Below are 17,697 nucleotides of genomic sequence, written 5' to 3' on the forward strand. Positions count from 1 at the left end.
TATACCTCTGAGTGCTAGTAAATTGATTTATCATAAAAATATTTGGAGGGAAACCTGTTGAGTCCGTATGAATGTAGGATCAGAAGCAGGTTAGCAATGGGCACCAAGATATTTTAGAAGCCACACGATTGAAGACTCATAGTTTGAAGGAGTCGTGGTTTTGAAATGGACATTTTAGGGGCTTACGCAGTTTGTGAGATTCCAAGAGAGGGATAGTTTGCAGAGCACTAAGAAGAACAGGGAAGGTGTCATTTCTGACACATACAAATCTTACAAATCTCCTAACATGCCAGCTTCCCTTATTGAGACCCTTTTCAGTTGATGAGGCAGAATTTGATTGGAAAGGGTTGCCGGGAAAGACTTATTTCTGTGGAAGGAAATAGTGCTCCAGGTTCAAGCAGCTAAAATATCACTTGAGGCTTCGCTGAGGACTACTTTAAATTGAGGTGTTTACTTGCCTACTATTCTGAAAATCCCAGGGCTCCCCAGACCCGATCCTGAGCTAACTTGAGAGCAATTTTGTGACCTCATGGAAAGGCCAGGACAATGATGAGCAATTCTCAAGGACGGCTCACTTACATTTTCTGCCCTTTTGTTCAGAAGTTCTGTATCCTAGATATCTAGATAATGCTCCAGACTAGCCTATAAATTGAGGTGATTTATCTGATCATCTGAGGGAGAAGTATTTCACAGTCTGTAGATCAAGGTTTTGATCTTTTGAGGTTTAATGCCTGCGAAGAAGGTCTTTTTGGCTTCCTCGATGAACTAATGAAGCAGATGAGGATACAGTGAGTGAGTCTGCAATACCATGAGAGTCTATTCACTAATGAAGAATGCTGTATGGGAGAGGATCTGTCCCACGGGTGGTCACAAAAATTATGGCTCCCTCCAAACCAAAACTGCCTACGGATTCAGTAAACCATGATCTTTGCAAATGGCCTTAGCCATGAATACATCACATAGAGGCCAGTGTGGTTGGGATGTTTGAGTCCCACGGAAACCACCCATAGGGTGAGCAGCTCGTGCAGCTAGAACAAGAAAATGTGCAAGAATGGGGGAATTTTACTGGTACCACTTTTGAGTTATAAAATAATTATCATGTTTTAGAACTTGCGAGTTCTGTTGAGTGATTTTTTATTTTGAATGTAATTAGATTTTTCAGGAGGAAATGTAAGTGTGATGCTCAGATATTATAGAGAATTGTGGAAAGACAACAAAGACTTTTTTTAGGGCAGGAATTTTTGAAGTCATATATTGTCATTCCCTTCCCTTTGCCCTCATTACTGGGAAATAAAGCCTTCCCTCTCACAATATCATCACGTTTTGTAATAAATAGCACCATATTAAATCTATGCAAGATTTAACATACCTCATGAAATAGTTAATGCTGCATTTTAATGTAATTTATGATATATGTTTTAATACTTTTCTATATTCTTAAGTTGAATACATTTGCTATCTTGGAGCGGCTTGCAGAGTTGTAGGGGTTAGAAATAATTTTATATAAAAGTACCTCATACAGTCTACTTGCAAACAGTGGTTGTTAACTTAGGGACTTTATTAGAAGGTTTAAATTGACATACAAATTTCCCAGTAGGTTAAACTTCACAGAATTGTGAAGATTAAATAACTTGATCTATATAAAAGCAGGCATAGAGCATTATAAAAAATGCAGTAGATATTACTTGCATGATCTTCAAAAGCAGTGATTTGCTTAGAATTCACCAGAGGTGAAAAAGGGACAGAGGACTTGGAACTGGCTATGGCCAGAAGGAGGCAGACACTGGGCTTACAGAAGTGGTTGAAAGGGAAACATTTGGCAGTGTCTTTTCCGTGTCCCTGCTGACATTGCCTTGAACTGCTTGTCAGAATCTTGTATTGTTCTTCACATCTCTTACATCTGTGGTTCATCTATCGAGTTGGATTGGGAAATCAGTGAGGGGGGCACCTGGGTGGCTCAGTCGGTTAAGCGTCCGACTCTCGGTTTCCACTCAGGTCATGATCTCAGGGTTGTGGGATCAAACGCCGAGCTGTCAGGCTCCCTGTTCAGTGTGGAGTCTTCTTCTCTCTTTCCCTCTGCCCCTCCCCCTTCTTGCGCTCCCTCTCTCTCTCTCTCAAAAATAAATAAATCTTAAAAAAGAAAAGAAAATCAGTAAAGGCAGCAGCAAGTCCTACTCTTCTCAGTTGCAGGCACTGATAGTTTTAACCTCTAGATTTCGCCTTCCACGGCCCTGAGTCAGTCCATTCGTTTGCATCAGATCACCTGAAAAACCTGGGAGAATGCAGATTGCTGAGTCCCACTCCCGGTATTTCTGACTCAGTACATCTGAGTTAGTCCCAAGAATTTGAATTTCTGCCAGGGATTTTTTAACAAATTCTCAGGCGACACTGGGTGCTGTTGGTCCAGGAAACACACTTTGAAAACTACTGCTCTTGATCGTAAAATGTGGGAATGTTCTTGAAAAACATGATCTCAGTTGTGACAGGTGGGAGTTACAATAAGAATTGCCCATAATTAACTAGATGGGTGGGGGGAGGAACCTTTCACAATGTGTAGATAATATATCAAATCGCCATGATGTACACTTGAAAATACCTTATAGTCTTAATATGTCAGTTATACCTCAATGAAGGTGAAATTTAAAAAATAATAACTGGAAAATTAGAGCAAAATTTATACGTGAAAACCACATGATGGAAATCTGTCCACAGAATACAATTTAATGTTATAGCCAATATGCCATATATTTACATGAGAAATAGAATAATGTTGCTGTGGTACTTACAATTAAATATTTACAAAGATAATAAAATTGAAGCAAATAGTGAAAAAAAAAATTGCCCCGTAGTATATATTTCTGTTTCTCATTACAGAAAACCTGTCAATGGATATTAAGCTCATCTCCCCCCACCGGTGTTATACATGGCATTACTCATATTTTGATTAAGAGTGAGATCTTGTAACTACCCAACTGAAGAAAATTAAAATTATGATTCCCAGCCAGCACAGGGCACATTTGTATGGATGCAGCTAATGTTAATGACTTTGTATGTTTGCAAGCTGCTTAATTTGGTGCTTCAATTTCCCATATCCACTTACTCCCTTGTATTCATGTTAGTTTTTCACGCAAGATTAAGCTGAATTATTCAGTTTTATAATATGTACAGGTTTTTGCTGTAAAAATATTTTTTTGTGGATGAGCAAAAATAGTTGCACCCCTTGTGGAGAAGAAAGTAGTGAAGCTGGGCTGGTTGTAGCTTTATTCCCATTGAGCAAAGTCTTGGTTGTCTTTACACTGTTATTTCTTCTGTTCTCATTTAATGTTATTTTGCTGGCATTCAAACGGGTGTGAGAAAGAAGGGTTGCATGTACTTCGAAGTGTACCCACAAGCAGGTCTTGGGAAACAGATGGCAAGACAGAGAATTCAGGATAGAATTTCTGGAGTGAGGAGCTAATAGTTTTGCGATTAGGAAGTTATGGGCCAAACTTCTGTGTCCAAAGCCCTGAACTTCTGCCTCAACTGAATTGACCTTCCAAGGAAAGGGAGAAATAGGAAGATGTGTGTCTTTCATGTGAAGAATGAAGGAAAAAGGAAAAGTGGGCATTTTCAGGGTGTTTGTCATTCACATGGTGAAAGTTTTTTTTTTTTTTTTTTGGACACTTGTCTTCGCACTGAAAATAAATGGGGATAGCATAAAACTCGAAAGGGAAGGACATGACTGAATTAGCTTGGGTGTTATTTGCCGTGTTTTACTGTTAACAGTCATAAGAAAGCATCTTGCAGGCGCTGATAAAAGAGGGCATTGTGGAAGTGACTCATTCCCGGTGACCAAAGGCTGGCTTCTGTCGTGCCTTCCATACTGTCAGAGAGTGGCCTGGCCCTTCCCGGCTGGCACCAAAGCCTCAGAAGTTCCGGCTTCCTCCTCAGCATCATCACTCCGTTTTCCTCCAAGTGTGACGGCTTTCCTGACACCGTTTCTGGTTTGTGGTTGCCGCCTGGGCCTCACCTCCTCAGCTCCAGTCCTGGTCTCTCTCCGAGAAGGTAGCTGCTCAGGCCGGTGTGTGCTCTGTCCAGCAGCAATGTGACCACCTACCCACACCCCCAGGAGGCTGTGGATTTATCCTCTGCACCGTAGCCTTCCTCCGGGGCTTCCGTGAGCGTCCTGTCCCTCCCTTCTCGGAGGGGCTGCAGAAGGCAAACTGGGTGTTCGCTGCTCAGAGGACAGGCAGAAATCTCTCCTCGGCATGCGCAGGGACTTGCTTCTCCAACTGGCCCCCAGGGCTGCATGTCACCGTTTCTGAGAAATGAAAGCGGTAACGTGTCAGCCGCCCCTGGAGACCTTGTGTGATTGGTAATGATGTCGGGCCCATAGTTCTGCAGCTCCGAGGCAGTTTGGGGTTATATCTGTGCGAACATGAGGATGGACAGTGTTTAGTATTCTCTTTTCTGAGGCCCTGTTAGGGGCCCTGTTTTATACAATACCTCTGACCACCTGTGTAGCCGGTGTGTGCTCACGTGGAACGTTGGTGGGCCGGAATGTGCCTTCTCCAACTCAAGTTCGTTTCTCTCTCCCTGAGGTCAGTGGCTGGGTTAAATGACACATTGAGCGCTTGCAGCGGTCCTTACTTAGCACATAGCAAGTGTTCAGCATCTGTTAGTTATTGTTGTTGCCTTCATCCAAATACCAGACAAATGTCCGCTACAGTTTTGTGAAGCAGAGAGGGAACAGGTGCCTAAAATCAGTCATCACGCCCATGTGAGAAATGGGGACAGTACGGAAAAGCCCGAACAAGTGCGGGATTTGATCAGTGTATTTAGTCGTTCACATAGCATTTTTAAGTCAAGGAAATGCCCTGTAGGTCTCTAAAGAGAAACAGATTGGAATCAGAAGCCCCTCACCTGGGTGGCAGTGACCCTAGAATCACAATGTCAAACTGTGTCTTGATAAGAATTGTTTTTTTTTTTTTTTGATTCAAAAACAGCATGTTTTCTGTCTGTTTTTGTTTTTTTAGAGGTAGTGTGCAATGGCAGGAAGGACGTGGAGGTAGGTCTGAGCCCCAATCCTGGCTCTCCCCTCTGGGGAGGTTATCTCTCCTCTTCCGTGAATCGGTGGTAAGAAGAGTGGCTCCCGAGGACTGATTTGGGAATTAAGGGGGACCGCACAGAAGGGTTGGGTACACTCTCTGCAGCTGGGGCTCCTTTCCCTTTTCCTTCCTCTTTGCTTCAACACTTAGAGAATCACCCCAGACCCAGTCCATGTCTGTGACGGAGCCTGGAACCCCTTCTCTGCATTCCTTTTAGTGGTGGGTGCTACCACTTGGAGTTCAGAAATCGCTGTGCTGAGATCAAGTGTTCCTTTCGAGAAAAATTCAAGTGAAGATGCGAACTCACAGCTCCCCTATTCTCAGACCCATTTTCAGATCCATGGATCAGACCTTGTGTTGCTGTTAACAATGACGAGTGGGCGTACACATGGGCTGCTCATACAGAGTGCCAAGGGGCTTGGGTGAAAAGAGAGTTTGATCAGCAGGGACTTGGTGAGGATGAGGTAGGTGGAGGAAGGGAGAAGTAGAACTGATGGCCTCACCCAAAAGAGTTTTACACCATCACTGTGTCGACCCTGCTGAGGCATAGCCTTGGTCCCTCCTGACGTCATTTCGTAAATAGACTCTCCAGGCCATGCAGTTTATCTCAAAATATACTCTAAGGTGTCTAGAAAACCATTCTTGGCTATTTGCTTGCCTCAAATTTAGTTTCCATAATTGAAAAATATTTCCATAGTCCATAGATGGCTCCGTATTTCCATAGATGGTTATTAGTAGTTGACTTGCAACAGATAATTTATTGTACCATGGACCGCACATGGCCTGCCTGCCTCCTGGTTTTGCATGGCCTGAGAGTGAAGGATGTTTTTAAGATTTGTAAATGTAGGGCGCCTGGGTGGCTCAGTCGTTAAGCATCTGCCTTCGGCTCAGGTCATGATCCCAGGGTCCTGGGATCGAGCCCCGCATCGGGCTCCCTGCTCGGCGGGGAGCCTGCTTCTCCCTCTCCCACTCCCCCTGCTTGTGTTCCTGCTCTCGCTATCTCTCTCTCTGTCAAATAAATAAATAAAATCTTAAAAAAAAAAAAAAAAAGATCTGTAAATGTAAAGTGTAAAAAAGACTATTAGCTTTTAGGTGAGAACAGTGGTTCAAAGAATTGAGGACATTGCCTCTTGCTAACAATGCCTTAAATATTTAGTATCTGGCTCTTTACAGAACAGGTGTGCCAACTGCTGTTAATCGCTGGGATGTTAATCGATGACTGAGTGAAATCAAGGAAGCTTGTGGCTTCCATGTATTTGATCACATTTTGTTTTAAAAGTCTGCCAATATAGGGGCGCCTGGGTGGCTCAATCAGTTGAGCATCTGATTCTTGATCTCGGCTCGGTTCATGATCTTGGGGTCGTGGGATCGAGCCCCATGTCAGGCTCAGTGCCAGGCAGGGATTCTGCTTGAGATTCTCTCCCCCTTCCCTGCCCCACCCCCCCCAAGAATAATAAATAAATCTTAAAAAAATAAAATAAAAGTCTGCCAATACATATAGGTTCTTTGATCACCATAGTATTTTAGATTTAGCAGATACTTTAGTAGTCTTCTAGCCCATGGGTTTGCAAAGAGTTTTATAAGGCCCCAGCATTTAAAACAGGTCGCTGCAGAGCTGTTTCCATTGAAGGGATCCAAACCATTTATGCTGCCCGTTGCCCAGCACTCCTGTCCTCCCTCACGTGGTTTATGGACACCCAAATGTAGTGACTTCCAAGTCTTCACATTGTAAGCAGTTATCTGCAGAGGCAGCCTCGCGCCATGGTGGGAGATGAGCCCTCACTGATGTGGCTACCCTTTAGGGAGAAGCTGCCAGAAGTCAGGCAGACTCAGTTCTGGTTATGATGAGCCCAGGGCTAACAGGAATAGCACAGAGGGCAGCCATGGTTTAATTCTACTAAGGTCTGTTTTTCCTAAAAAGAGAAGAGGCTTAAACCCTTGATACCAAGGATTATGTTTTCTGAGATTCAGACCTCTTGTAGACATTCGCATTAATGCCCAGGAGAAAAGCAAGATTGTAAAAGATTGAGCTTAGGGAGGATGCTAAAATATACTTTCTACCCAACAATAAGGTGCTTAAAATTCATGTAACTGAAGACTGAACCTTCCATTCCACAGGCAGAGAAAAGCTTTTAAGCTCCTTTTTTTTTTTTTTAAAGATTTTATTTATTTATTTGAGAGAGAGAGAATGAGAGACAGAGAGCCTGAGAGGGAAGAGGGTCAGAGGGAGAAGCAGACCCCCTGCCGAGCAGGGAGCCCGATGCGGGACTCGATCCAGGGACTCCAGGATCATGACCTGAGCCGAAGGCAGTCGCTTAACCAACTGAGCCACCCAGGCGCCCCAAGCTTTTAAGCTCCTTAAGAAAGGTTGTAAATGGGCGTAATTCTTGGTAACATGTGAATGACTTACCAGAGTCTGTCTATCCTGAGAGTGTACTAGGAGGTAGCCCTGGGTACCTGAAGGCAAAGTAAGAGAATCCTCCACTTTGTGGGCAGAGTCTAGAAGAAAGATGGGGGCTTCTCTGGAGTCACAGCAAAGCCACCTGCATCATCTGTGCCGTTTTGCCCAGAGCTAGTGGTCCCTGCAGACTTGGGCTCCCCACTAATAGCTAATAGCCAATAGCCAATAGCACAGTTCCCCAAAGGGGCTGTTGTGACTCCATTTTACTGCGTGGGGAAAGGGGGAGGTCTCTTGGGAGAGCTCAGAGTTGATAAATCAGCAGTTGAGTTGGCTAGAAGAATATTGCATTAAAAATTGGATTGGCCGTATGTGTTCTGTATCTGTTTCCAAGAAGTCTTCTTTGTGAAATGATTTCAGAAATCGCATGGAAGGGCGCCTGGTTGGCTCAGTGGGTAGAGCACGCAACTCTCCATCCCACAGTGGTGAGTTCAAGCCCCAGGTTGGGCAAGGAGCCTACTTTTAAAATAAAAAGAAGAAGAAGAAAAAGAAATTGCATGGAAGTCAAGTAGGTGGGGTTGTCTTGGTAGCATCTGAAAGTGAGGAAACGTTCTTTCTGGTCAAGAAGGTACAGGTAGGAGGTAGCTAAGGAATGAACAATGGGGACCTAGAGAAGCCAGTATTTCTTACTAAAACTGGATTTTGTGGCCAAATCAGACTTCATTCCAAAAATGGAGTGGGGAACATTCCTGCAAGAGCTTCCAGGAAAGGTTGCCCATACGTGTGCCATCTTTCATCTTTCTTTCCACTCCCCTACCCTGTTCAACATGGGGGATAACATAACACACAGCGGCAGTACTGGGTTTCTGACAGGGTACTCTTTGTTCATACTACCTTCCTGACTTGCTTTGTAACGAACTCCCTGTGAGTGAGTAAGTGGGTTGGGAGGTGAAGGGAAGAAAGATAAGGTATGAGATTTGAGGTTAGATAAGTCATGCATTGTCTGGAAAGACCCGAGAGGGGCTGCATGAAATGTTGGTCCCAGAGAAGTTGAGCGAGCCGCCAGATGATGCCATTCTACTCGTAACAAAATGTCTTTGTTCTGAAATGCAGATGTTTCAGGAGCTTTTGCTACCCGCCGTTAATTACACCTGGTATTTCAGAATGTCTGATGGTAACCTTTGGCATCTATGTGGATGACATCAGCCATTACCTGCTAGTTGTATCCCAGTGTATTCCAGAAAGGCATGTAAGCATGTGTCCTCTTCCAAATACTAATGACTTCTTCCCTGGCTGTAAATCCAGCTGCATGATGTGGAAATGTAATTGGGCAGCCTACATAGAAGTTGGGAGCTCATGTGGGAATATCCATTTGTAAGAGAACCTGAATATTCATGTAACTGTCCAGACATCAATAAATTCTCATTTTACCTTATTTATTTCTGTTCCCCAGTGAACAGCAGTGCTCTTAAGCTCGAAGTTAATAGGCATGTTCTTCAGAGATGTACCCTCTCTTACCTTAATAGAACGTCTTTCTAACACATTTGTTCATCGGTTGCCAGGTAGCTCTCCCTTCAGGTGACACGAATATGTTTTCTTTGTCTTAGTGCACAGGTGACAGTTACCATTGTTTGCCATCAATTAGCTTGGGGTAGCATGTCAAGGATGTACGGATGGTGTCATTTGATTCTGACAGCCGCCTGGGCCGGTTGAGAAGGAATTGTTTCATTATCCTCTTATCAGTACTGCTGGATAATCCACACTGAAAAGAGGGAGGGGGAAAAAAGACAGGCAGAGAGAATAGAATTTTAGGGATTGGCAATATTAAAATTATTCATGCCTCCAGGAGGAGAGAAAGATTAGAGATACGACTCTGGGAACCCTTCAGAAGCCCCCCTTTCCTAATGCTGGCTGGAATGTGGAATGCTGCCCCTGGCCAGTGGGGGGCGGGGAGGGGGGTTTGCCCACAGGAGCCTGGCAGGGGAGAGAAAGGGAGCTGAGCCCTTCTACTCACCCTCACCAGCAACCAGGCCAGGAGTAACTGTGGCATCTCTGCCCTTCTCCGGTGGATGGGGCCTTTTCCCTGCTGGAAACTTCTCCTTGGTTCGTGAATTTGGGTTGTGGGAGCATTTTCCACTGAACAACAGTGCAATTTAATTGTTCTCCATGTATGAAACGCAAAGAACCGCAGAAGGTATTGTGGCCCAGATTTTCACTGTTGGGGAGCAAACCTCCCGTCACAGCCCTCCCCCCCCCCCCCCCCCCCCCCCGGCCCAGTGTTGGCCTTGTCCTTCAGAATGACGGAAGGGAAGTGTTTTTTAAATTCTGAAAATTAACCACGGCGGCAGCTTTATGCTCTTGGAGAAACAAAACGAAGTGCTGAAAATGTAAAAATACTTCAAGATAAACTAAGCTTCAAGAGGGACAATTGTGTTGACATTCTAGTAACAGCCCGTTTTCACTCCTTAACGAAGAGCAGTCATGCATGAAAATGACTTTGCTGTTTTTTAAACTGAAACGGGTATGGGTTGTAACTCAGAGGTGTATATTACCCATGTAAAATAAAGGACAACATTTTAACCCTGTGAGGATTCTCTCACAGACCCTCAACACTTTACAGCAACTTGCATTAGAAAAATTAAACAAACAATGCTTATTATCAGAGAGCATGATGTATACACTCTTTTGAGTTTTAAAATGACCCCAGTCCACAGTTTACATTTATATGCATCGCTAGGTAAGAGGCCATACTTGGTTGGAGATCGACCATTTTGGAGCAACATATGCCTTCATTTTCTATCCTGTTGATAAGAATAATTATAATAACATAAATAAGCAAAGAATAGTGACTGGTTTATCAGGCACTAAAACGTGGTCCAGGCACTGTGCTAAGTGTTTTCATCTATTATACGACCTTCTCATCATACTGTGAGGTATTCTCCTTAGTTAAGATGAAGAAACTGAGCTTAGGTTAAGTGACTTGCCCACGACACATTGCTGGGAATTGGTAAAGCTCAGATTCAAACCGAAGTCCATCTGACTCCCATTGTCCACGCTTCGTTCTCTGAATAACCACCTTGATGACACTGTCTCTCTTGAGTGCCCAACTTCTAGGGAGGCCAAAGGAGTTAACATTCCCATTGCAGTTCAACTGTTTCTTAACTCCTTCCCAGGTTCACATTTCTCCTGGGGGGCGCGCGGGGCATGGAGAGGGGAGGCAGACACAAGGCCGACCTCACCATTTCCATTCACATGGAAATCTAATTCTTTTTAATATTTCTGTGGAAGCCAGTGTAGCCTGGCTTCATTGCTCAGCCGTGCCCTCTGTGCCCAGACCCGGAAATACTGCCAGAGAGATGAGTGGTGAGCCCCTACCTCTTCCTGTGCACCAGCCCCCAAGCATTACCTGCCGTTTCTCAGGGTCCTGGCATTACCCTAGCACTCACTGTAAGTGAATTCACAGTCCCTGGGTCAGACTCGTTCCCCCTGTCCTGGGAGAGCGGGCCCGCTACAATGGCCATGGCTTTTTAAGCAGTCATAAAGGACTCCAAAAGCACATTTACCATACAAGCTCAGACCCAACCGATCTGCACAGCGAATCTCTGCTTTGTACATGATTGACAGAGCTGGTGGCCTTTCAGCCCACCACATCGTGGCCACTTGTGGTAACAGGTGCATATATCTGATGGCTCACGAATAACACTCCCTGCCTTCCTTCTTTCCCACCAGTAGATCAATATGCCCCTGACAAGCATCTGAAATCTTTATTTGGGAAGAAGCACATTTCCTCCCAGCTGTTTGTTTTCCAAACCAAATAATTTAGTTAACTTTTTGCCTGAGTTAATTTTCAGAGCTGGAAAATTTCTCTCAGCCGTGCTGAGGTCGTTTCAGGGCTTTTAGGATGGGCAGAAACAGAAATGGGAATATACTTTTGGCATCCTAACAGCCTTTGGGTGGCTAAAGCTAGCCATGTGCATTGTGTGTGTGAGGGAAGAGTGCCTCGTGACTCCAGTCTTTGCAAATGGAGTGTGCAGTATCAACACTCTTAGGCCTGCTCTTGAATCTGCCCTGTGTCTGAGAGGCAATATAGCGTGGTGGTTAGGAACATGGGATCTGAAATCCATCTTCTTGGGTTTGGATTCCAGCTCCATGGCTTACCAGCCACAGGACCCTAATCAGGAACCCAGTGAGGCCTCAGGTTCCTCATCAGTAAACTGAGGACAGTTTTGCAAAGTACTCAATACATGTTCCCCTGGTCCTGAGGTAAAGGGCAGCAAGAGGATGAAATGCAGCTGAGATAAGGTCTAGCTCCGGCTGCTCCTAGTGCAGTTCCCAGATCAGCAGCCTCAGCATCCCAGGGGACTTTGGGAAGTTTAATACGAGCTCAGAACCTCAGCCTGCCTCCAGGACCAGTGAATCAGAATCAGTATTTGTTCCTGGTGATTGGTTTGCAAGGGAAAACTTGAAAAGCAGGACTCTAACTGCCCATGCTGCTTTGAACAAGATTATGCCCTCCAATTGGCTCTTTTCATATACCTCACCTGACGAGGGAGGTCCTCCTCCCTGTCCTCTAAAATGGTGAGAACACAGTTGCCAAGCAGTGCCCAGGGTAGCCTTCTCTGGCCTTGGGAGAGGGCCTGAAACAGATAGGCCTCCTTTCGGGAACACGCCTTGCCTGCGTCCATTCACACAGTGAATACATGACAGCTAAAGTATCCCCCGGGGTGCCCTGTCTATACCCCTAGAAATATAGATTGATTATTTTCATTTGGATAAAGAGAGAGAGCTGTTTATTAACCATTAACCTGAGCTAGTTAAAAGCTCAAGCCTCGAATGCCCTGGTCCCAGTAGCTGGCAAGATGGCCTCTGGGGGCCACATAGATCAACACATGCCGCTTTGTTAAAACTATAAAGCCCAGCTGAGTAACTTGCACCTCCCTCTGCAGGAGACAGGTGGGGGACTGCAGTAAGCTATGCTCCAGAGAGAAAACCCAAAGTGTCAGGGAGGCCAGCTCCCAGCCCTCCGCTGAAGGCAGGGCTCATGAATCCATCCCAAGACCAGGCTTTTATTTCCTTGGGGAGTCCTCCATCTCTTAATCACAAAAGCAATAAGAATTTCCAATATGTTCCTCGGCCATGCCTAATCAGTTGTTCCAGCTGCCAGTCATCAGTGCCGGCAAGAGGTTCACCTAAAAGCTCTCTTCCAGCCTCGAAAGTGGCACGAACCCCCAAGGTGACACCAGACAATGAAGGCCACCCCCATGTGCACCAGTTGATTTGATCACAGCAGTTTTGTTAATATTGCTCTGATTCTAGAGGGATCAGTTCCTTTCCCTACACTTTGATTGACAGGCTTCGTTGTACGCCCCTTTGGTTGAGTATGGAAGGAAATGTTTCCTTTTGTAAATGACCTTACCGTTGCTCTCTAATGTGGAGATTTTCTTCTGGAGGTTAAAAAATCACGGGGCAAAGCTCGACCATTTGTCTGGAGGCACGTGTTGTGTTGGGCACTCTGTGTGAGGTCAGCAGATGTTCAGCTTCAAACATTGTGACCTGCACCTGCCTCGTACAGAGTAGGGGCTGGAAAATCATGTTTGAATGAATGAATGAATGAATGGATATTCTTAGACTACATGAAAATGGAATCCTGGATGTATGACTGATACAGCTGGAAATTCCTAGAAGTCAGTGCAGGTAGGAGAGGCATTTCCTGGGCCACAGGGGCAATCACTGAGAATTGTGGCTCCCAGGTAGAGGCCAAGGGCAATCCTACCAAGCCCCAGTTCTCTCACCCCAGAGTTTTGTCCATTACAACAGAAGGGTATGTGACATGGGGTTGGATGAATGTTGGGACACCATGCTCTGTTTTTATTTCCTTGAAGTCTCTGGTCATTGTAGTGGCTACAGGCAACATCTGCAAGCAGCAGTCTTGCCCAGGACTGCACGAAACCTGCTGAACGATCAGCTTCGACTAGGGGACCTCACCAGGAGAGATTTTGTCCTATACTTCTCATCCCATATCTTAGGAAATAGAGGCAAGTCATGGGCTTTGCTTTGATTTTTTTCAACTGACATAAGAAACTATTCTGTATACTTTACAAATTCAGACTTTAGATTGAACTCTAACGCCCTCCCTTTCTTATTCTCAAGGGGTCCCCAGTCAAAGGGTCGCTGCCGGTTTCAATGCCATTCACCAGCTTTAGCAGTGGAAGAAAGGGCTGCTGATGTGTGTTTGACTGTTGGTCAGTCAACGCTTGACCTCAGCACAGCTGGAAGGCAGGTTCCGGAGACTTCTGCCCTGTATCATACACCTCGTATGCTCACCTCATACCCTCTCCACCACCTAGTCCTACCGGCAGCCATTGCCATATTATATATGGCACCAAGTATAACTCAGAAGCTCCTCCCCTCAACTGTACCACGAATCTCTGGCTTTCTGCCCTCAGGCTTCTCTGATGCCCTGGTGCTGGGCATCTGTGAGAACTTTAGCCACTCTGCTACACGCGCCTACTTGGGAGGGAGAAGTAACACCCTAGGTAGGGCAACCTTTGACCAATAAGGAACAGGCTTTGGTAGATAAAAGTTACTTTCTGTTCCTGTCCTACTCATTGGGCCCAAGATGGACTCCATTGACATTTAGATTGTGTCCGTCCTTGTTTACTCCAACAAACATGAATGATGCTGTCGGAGAGAGTAGGCACCAAGGGCGTCTTGTTCCCTGGTCTGTCCTGGGACCTCGCCCAGTGTCTGCCACACAGTACGTGCTCCATAAATATTTGTGGAATAGTTGGCTGCTGAGAGAGGATTCAGAGGAATGCAGGTGACTGAGTACAGAGCAAAAGTATTAAAGTAGAGGAAGGTAGAGGACATTACAGTCGAAAGCACGGTAGCATCGGTTGCTGTGATATGGTTGAGGAGTGACCAGTTGTCTGACTTGGCCAGATCTGAGGGCACAGTGTGGGGCCACGGATGAGAAGTGTGTTAGAGCACTTAGAACACCACTTGATGATGTCTACTGGCAGGTCTCAGTATTTGGGTAGAATGAATGTCTAGAGACCTGTTCCCCTCACTATAAATTGCACCGTCCTCAAGGGCAGGGACCCACATGCCACAGAGTGGCTAGCATGTAGTAGGCACTTAATAAATCCTGGCTTAAAAAAATAATGGTTGGAGGACATATGGACAGACGGATGGATGGAGGGATTGGCAGATGGTTGGTCCTGGCTATTAAATGGGATGAAGGAGAGGCCCTTAACCAGGCCTGTCAGCCTTTCAGCCTGTCAGTGTGTGGCAGGCTGCAAACAATGCCAAATTTCTCAACCTGGTATTTCATTGCAGCTAATGCAAAAATGTCGCTTATACAGCTCATGGAGCCCTCTGGGAAGCACCACATTTTCTGTTGAACCACAGAGTAGAGCATAGAGTGAGCACACCAAGAGTCCCTGTTGCCCACGGGGTTGGAAACAGCAGGGGCAGTGGTCCCTTGTGATGAACACATATACATACATGCAAAAATACCTCCAGGGGATAGCAAGTGAGGGGTGCATTCGGCAACTACAACGGAATAAATAAGAGAGCTCACGTTTCTGCACTAAGGCAGAAAAAAAACTGAGCTGTGTTTCCACAGTGTCTCTGTGACCTCTTATTATTCCATTAGTTTTTGGAATAGTGTATAAAACACCAAGCTCCACGCTGACAAACACCAGCATTGAAACTGTTGCTGCAGTCAATCCAAACAGCCTTCTCCCCTGGGTAAAATTATTATTTGGAATACAAGCAGAATTGTGGTTGCCTGAGTGTGCTGAGCATAAATGAGGGTAGTGATTCATAAGGCGACTCTAGCGAGTTTGCAAACGTGCAACTTTTCTGGAGGCTGACGCACAACTGAAGGCCCTCAGTGCCTCTTTGAGCGAGTAAGCACTTTCTAGTTTCACCACCTCTTCAGGTCTTGGAGGGCTGTGGAGGATGCAGGCTTCTGAGGACAGGAGTTAACCTGACACCGTGCTGACTTACCAGAAATAAACCCTTCACATCAGATCACACTCTTGTCAGTAGCTTTTGAGCGGGAAGATGGTAATTCTGCTTCCTCACATGTTCCTTTAAGTACTTGAACTCTTGTTCCGTCGGATGAAGCTTTTGGGGGCTGGGTCACGTGGGGTGTTCGTGCTCTCCGGGAGAGGTTGGAGAGAGTGGTACCGGTCTAAAAGTAGCACTCCCTGAACTTTTAAACCCTCAAGTCTCTTTGATTATGTGGCTTCTTCTTCTTAATCCTGAACCTGATTCCTTTTTTTTTTTTTAGATCCATTTATTCTTTGACATCAGTAGAGTAAGTTCAAAAAGAGCAGAGATGGGTATAAAGCTCTGCATCGCTTTGTACAGAGAAGGAAGTTGAAGGGAGTCAGCGTAATGATGCTGGTGTGATTGCAGCATAATGAGATGTGTGCTGAGTGGGTCTCAGACACTGAGAGCCTCTCTGATAGTGATAGACTCTGGAAGTGACAAGCCCCGTCTCTTTTGTGACATCGTACCAATTAGCTGATCTAAATGGGCATGTGTTTAAGTTTGGGGTCACGTACAGTTCTCAAAGGCTAGACTGCCCCTACGAATGAGGCTGTAACTCACTCTCTGTGTTGTAACAGACAACAGTGTGTGTGTTGGGGGGGATCCAGAGCTGTGTTTGACGCCCCTTTTCAGGTTGTGTGGGGCTGGGCACGGATTCACCATTGATGGAGACTGAGTGTGTCCATGTATCACACCATCAGGGAGATGCCCGGGCTCAGTTAGACTCTGAGGTTAAGAGGGTGTCGGATCCTATGCTGGTGCTAGGACAGGAGACGATGTTCTCATTACCCTGATTTAGCAGGGACAGAGAGAGCGCCAGCCTGGCCCGCGGAGGCTCGCTGCAGCCAGGACAAGGGGCAAACGGCCTGTGTTCGCCTCTTTGGGGTCAGCAGACCAAGTACTTACTGTTACCTCTCGTCCCCCGGGGACTGAGCAGTGAGAACCCAGAGACCTTTGCCCAGATGCAGACGTGACATGATCGACGCAGTACAGGGTCCAGGCAGGGAGCGAGCCAGCCCGCGAGCGTCAGCGGGAGCGAGCCACAGGAAAAGCACATGAGCTGGGGAACCTGTCTCCCTGAAAGGGAAAGCTGTGTGTGTCCAGTGAGCGGAGCACTGCTCCCCCAAAGCCACCGGGAGAACCGCAGACGAGCCCCTCAAGCATGCTTGCTGTCAGCCCCCCGTATGGAAAGCACGTGCGGTCTGACGCTTGTTCTCCCTTGATTCCAGCCTCCATCTTTGGCAACAGTCATTCAAGCCGAAGCGGAACAGCTGCTGGGGCCATGCCAGCCCCACATGCCGTCGGCCACCCTTCCCCGGGCCAGAGTGTGCAGGGGAGCCCCCACAACCCTGCCTCCCAGTTACCTCCGCTCGCAGCTGTGGACGCGGGAGCCGAGAGGTAAGGCCACCTGTCTCTCTTCTACTGGGTGTCGCCGCTCAGCTTCCCGGCACAGAGAAGGGCCTGGATGGTTGCTGAATTTTACTAATAATCCATCGGTTGGGTTGAGTTCTCCAAAGGTGACATATTGAAAGTGCACACCCAAAGCACATGGATCAAATATCTCATTATCTGTCTTACTTTCCACGGGAGAAGCCGAGAACTGGCGGCTGCCAGCTGAAGGGGCTGATGCCATTCCCGTCTTCCCCACTTCCCCTCAGTTTGTTTCCATGACTCGGCTCCAAGGCAATGTCCCCACAGGCGGAACAGCTTTCCAGAGGCAAGATGGCGCCTTCGGCACAGAGATCAGGATTAGCTTGGGAGTGTAGCATAAAAGGGCACAGGATTTTAGGTGGGTGACCAGCAAGGGGCTGTTCACTGAATACTCTATGTTGATACCACCCTCATAAAGAGTTTTGGGGAGAAACGTTTTAAATCTGGACATGTTGGTCTGTCTTTGGACTGCCCAACCTTCCAGTGATGTGGACAGCCTGTGGCCCCTTTTGTTCTCCCCACGTGTCAGCAGGCTTAAGCTGACCTGAGTAGGGGTTACTCCCAGACACCCACAGGAAAAACAAGTTCTTGTGGGGACCCTTGTGCTATCCTAGAGTCCTGGGACATAAGAATGGCTCGAATGGGCAGCAAAGGTTTTCAATCTTGAATTTCAACCAGCGATCTGTGGTTTCATTAGTGTCGGCCTTATCTATAAGTTTT

General features: G+C 46.3%; 1 protein-coding gene across 1 annotated transcript in view; it reads left to right on the forward strand.

Annotated features, from left to right (window-relative positions):
- GLIS3 (GLIS family zinc finger 3) overlaps nt 1-17,697 on the forward strand; it is a 425,196-nt gene that overhangs the window by 366,361 nt on the left and 41,138 nt on the right. The window contains exon 7 of the mRNA XM_021694421.1: nt 16,776-16,944. Coding sequence (XP_021550096.1) covers nt 16,776-16,944 — 169 coding nt within the window. The remainder of the gene's footprint in view (nt 1-16,775; nt 16,945-17,697) is intronic.

The sequence above is a fragment of the Neomonachus schauinslandi genome, chromosome 13 (assembly GCF_002201575.2).
Source record: "Neomonachus schauinslandi chromosome 13, ASM220157v2, whole genome shotgun sequence".
NCBI lineage: Eukaryota > Metazoa > Chordata > Mammalia > Carnivora > Phocidae > Neomonachus > Neomonachus schauinslandi.